The sequence below is a fragment of the Morone saxatilis genome, unplaced genomic scaffold (assembly GCF_004916995.1).
Source record: "Morone saxatilis isolate NCDOM2014 unplaced genomic scaffold, NCSU_SB_2.0 Contig22, whole genome shotgun sequence".
Classification (NCBI taxonomy): Eukaryota; Metazoa; Chordata; class Actinopteri; family Moronidae; genus Morone; species Morone saxatilis.
In genome coordinates, this window is record NW_023339785.1 from 16,692,364 (window position 1) to 16,696,877 (window position 4,514).

The 4,514-nt window shown below is 38.9% G+C and overlaps 1 protein-coding gene across 1 annotated transcript in view; it reads left to right on the forward strand.

Annotated features, from left to right (window-relative positions):
* Positions 1-1,726: 1,726 nt before the first annotated feature.
* gdf9 (growth differentiation factor 9) overlaps positions 1,727-4,514 on the forward strand; it is a gene marked incomplete in the record, with an annotated part of 3,565 nt that continues 777 nt past the window's right edge. The window contains 2 exon segments of the mRNA XM_035668926.1: positions 1,727-2,310; positions 3,562-4,514. Coding sequence (XP_035524819.1) covers positions 1,935-2,310; positions 3,562-4,502 — 1,317 coding nt within the window.

The window sequence follows — 4,514 nt, forward strand, 5'->3', positions numbered from 1 at the left end:
CAGACAAACCTGTTAAATAAAAAAATATTTTATGTATTTTGCTAGTTTTTAAGAATAATTTTCTTGAAATCCTGTGTTTAGCAAACAAAATTGTGTAAAATTATAACTGATCATAATTAAATTACACTGAAAGTTGCTAAACTATATAAGTGAGTTGTTAATGTGACCTACTACCAACCAAATTGAAGAGTGCAGTAGTGTGTGCCTTTTCACACACCCTGGTACATACTGTACAAACAAAGATAAGCAAAGTTTCAGTGTACACGAATACTGTCTAGTCAAGTAACTTCCAGTACATTTGGCAAGAATAATAAATACATTTCTCTGCATAAGATCATAAGTTGTAAACAGTGTGCAAACTATACCACAGTTTTTGGGAGAGCTACAATACAGATATATGAATAATGGTTATTTAGCACACAGACTGAGTGGGAAGTGGGAAGTTTTTTTTCTGATATCTGCCTCTCTGAGTTATCAAGTGTTATTCTTTCAAATCTCTGCACCTCTGCAGACCAAACTCCATTTTAAAAATCTGGAATTTCAATACTAACATGTTTATGGAAAATCACATCTGCTTCCTAAAGTTAAGAGCTAATCAAATGCATGGCATAATGGAATATGGGCAATATTTAAGAGACCCCCCTAAATTTCACAAATTATGTTTCAGGGGAACTCATGTCTTATTAAGAGGAGCCCAAACTCCCCTTTCACAACCAATTAAGGAATGCCTGGTGGAAAGAACTCAACATTTGGCAAGCCAAAGAGACCCAGATGATCTTCATGAGATTTGGTGATCAAACATGAGTGAATATTGGTCCATGTTACTTTGTTTCTGTTGGATATGTACTGCATTGAGCTAAATATTCTTATTTGATCAATTGATACAGCACTATTCATCAAGCCTATGATATAGTTTTTTTTACCTTATTTCTAATTTTTTAACATGGTTGAGTATTATAAATATTATTAGTTAACCATATATAAATTGGGACCTGTAATGTTATTGTTATCTGCTTGTGAGCCATTCTTACACATTTGGTGGCAAATCAATACCTTAGGACAAATAATATCCCATTAACAATTTTTTTAACACTGTAAAATTAATTTGAGAATAACATATTTCACATAGCTGATATTAGCAGCAAGTAGCCATTATATTGCTAATTGCTTCTGTGGGTTAAGTAACTCATTAATAGCTACATAAATCATACTTTATGTCAGTGCAGTTTATAAATAAAACACATTACAGTTAGTTAGCTAATATTAGCTAACTTAGCTTAACTTAACACCAAATTGCTAATAAAGCTGAATAGCTAACAAAGTAGGTAAAATCTGTTCTAAAATACAATTTTCCAATTAATAAAAATAACAATAATAATACTGTAAAGTTATATTGAGATATTCGAAAAGTACCGGATGTTGCCTTCAGAATAAAAGCATAAAACATGTTGTCATAAAGGACTTTATTTTTTAAGGCCATGAAATGATTAATCTTGCATCTGTGCATCTAAGCCATTGTACAAATGATGTAAACTGGGTGGAGCAAATGTGTTTTTATTTACTTACCTTATTTACCTCATCTATCTAATCTTATTGTGAATATACCCGGAAAATCGCTTTTATTATTTACATTAAAGTGCCTCAAATTCTTCCCATATGAGAATCAGGGGTGCAGCATACAGCATTGTTTAATTCAACTCAACCATGCTATCATTTAAAACGACCCTCCTGCTGTTTGTGATAACTCTTAATGAAATCATGACAGAAAGTGAAGCAGAGGTAAGTTCTCAGGTAACAGGGCTCTTCAGGCTTACCTTACCTGATAGAGTTGATTGCCCACACCTGTTGATCAGCGGTGGCACGTGCGTGTGCCTGTTGACCTCGAGCTCTCAGTGGAGAGTCTCTCTACGTTTTGACTGGTTTCGTTGTTTGTAATGGAAAAACTAATGCTGATGTCAGCTGTCCTTAGTTATTTTTGCACGGCTGTCCTACTGCTGCTGGTCACCTGCAGATGCCCGCTGGTTACATCTTCTATGACTGCCTCCAATGCGCTGCACAGCCTGGGCGACTTCACTTATCCCTACGACAGCATCTTCTCCCCGCTGCTCAAAGCCCTGTCAGAGCACGGAGGGTTGAGGTGGAACACAGGCCTGAAGAAAAGGTTGAAACCCGAGCACAGGTACATGAAATATCTGGCGGAGGTTTACAAGAAGTCTTCCAGATTGCAGAGGAGTTTGGACGGGAATGAAATCTACAACACAGTCCGACTGATCAAGCCACAGGATGAGTGTCTTGCACAAAATAATAAAGGTGAGTAAGTGAACCCGAACACTATAGCTGCCCAGTTGAGTGTACATCGACCACACACACAATGTGATATATTAAAATAATAATATACCACAGTGACATCCAAAGACAGGTAGCACAAAACATAAGGTGTATGATGTTTTGTTCTGTGGTTTATGGTGAGGCAAAGAGTAATAAAATAGGTCAAAAAGTCACTTTTTCAAAGCTGTCCCCCTACAGCTTTGATTGTCACATTGTGTGTAAGTAAATCTGGATTATGAACTGCTCTGGAGTCCCAGAGCTACAGGGGCCTTAAAACGTCCCAGATTCACTGTGCTTTGAATGGTTTGGGGAATATAATTAGTTACATATTTGTTAGGAGAATTGCACCATTTAAGAACAATATAAACTTTGTTTTTGTCTTGTGTCAAAATCTAGTTTGAAGACCTTTAATTTACAGTGTGCGCATATATGGTGCAAGTAAAGTTGTATTTTGTCAAATTTTCAAAAACTTGACCTGACACACACACAACTTGTGACATGGTTATTTCAGCATAGGTGGTGTTTTTCGTGGGGCTTTGGCTATAATGAAGCTGCAATCAATGTGTAGTCTGCGATTTTATCTGTTCTTGAACTTGGAGGCTACAGGATACATACACAATGCACAGAGGATCAATAAGATCAGCTTTAGTGGGGTCCGAATTACACTGGTGCGTCAGATATTGGTTAGATTAAAAACTGCTTGTGTATTGGTCCTTTTTAACACATTTGACTAAATGTTGCACAATCTCAGACAAAAAAAACTTGTATTAAGATGACCTTCTTTTCACCCCAGTGGGCTGAATAACATGATTTATATTATGACGTTGATGTCTAATATCTCATTACCACATGGAAATGTAAATCTGTATGTTTGTTAAAACATCAGCACGGATTTCATCTAAATAACTGGTATCATGACCAAGTTTTACCAAGTCTTTATATTAAATATATTTTAAAAACTGTAGCGATAAAGAAACACTATTTTAAACTGGGTTGCAACATTGACAAAGTGGGTAATAATAATAGTTGTTAGTGGAGGGAAATACAATATATATTTGATTTAATCAAAACCTGCATTTTCACCTGTGCTGCCTCAGTGACATGCATCATACAAGATGGAGATGTTTATCCTGGCTAATTAAAATGTAGTATAATTATGAGTACATGGATATTTTATGACTTTGTGAGGCTGACATGTAGTGGTGACACAGTGCCTTGTGTTTTCTCTTTCAGAGAGCTTTATGCAGGATCTTTCCTACAGCCTTGATCATGTAAGAAGAAGAGAACAGCTTCTGAAGTCGGCCCTGCTGTACAATGTTGACCATGACCGTGCAGCACCTTTCAACTCTGTGTGCTACTTGAGTATTAAGGAGCAGGAGCACTCAAACCAGTGTCATCTGTGTCCCGAGGTTCACAACACTGTGAACTTCACAGCCAGCACAGACGGGAGGAGCAGGAGGAACTGGGTGGAGGTTGACGTCACCTCGTTTCTCCAGCCTCTCTTAAAGTTTCAGAGGAAGAACATACACCTGCTCATCAACGCCACCTGCCCAGACGAACAAAGAGCCAGAGGTGAAGGGAGTGGAGGCCCGCTGAAGTTCACCTTGAGGTCTCCTCCTCTGCTTCTTTACCTCAACGACATCAGCAAAATCACCCACCAGAGGTTACTGGTCAATGCCAAAGCGGGTAAAAGGCCAGCCACTGCGGCGAACACATTTCACAAGCACATGGTTTTCAAACCAGAACAGAAGATTGGACGAAAGAAGAGATGGAAGAGGCAATCTCCAAAGAGCAAGCGAGGTGATAAAAGTCTGAATATCAACCTGCCGGAGCTGCTTCCCAGCTCTGAGTTCCCGACAAGTGACTGCGCCTTGTATGATTTCAGGGTACAATTCAGCCAGCTCAAACTGGATCACTGGATTGTTTTTCCACCAAAGTACAACCCCAGGTACTGCAGAGGCATCTGCCCGAGGACTGTGGGCTTCATCTATGGTTCACCCGTCCACACCATGGTGCAAAACATCATATATGAGAAGCTTGACTCCTCTGTGCCCAGGGCCTCGTGCATCCCCTCCCATTACAGCCCCCTGAGTGTCATGATCTTTGAAGAAGATGGCTCCTATGTCTACAGGGAGTTTGAAGACATGGTTGCAACCAGGTGCACATGTCGCTAAAGCCAGCTACTA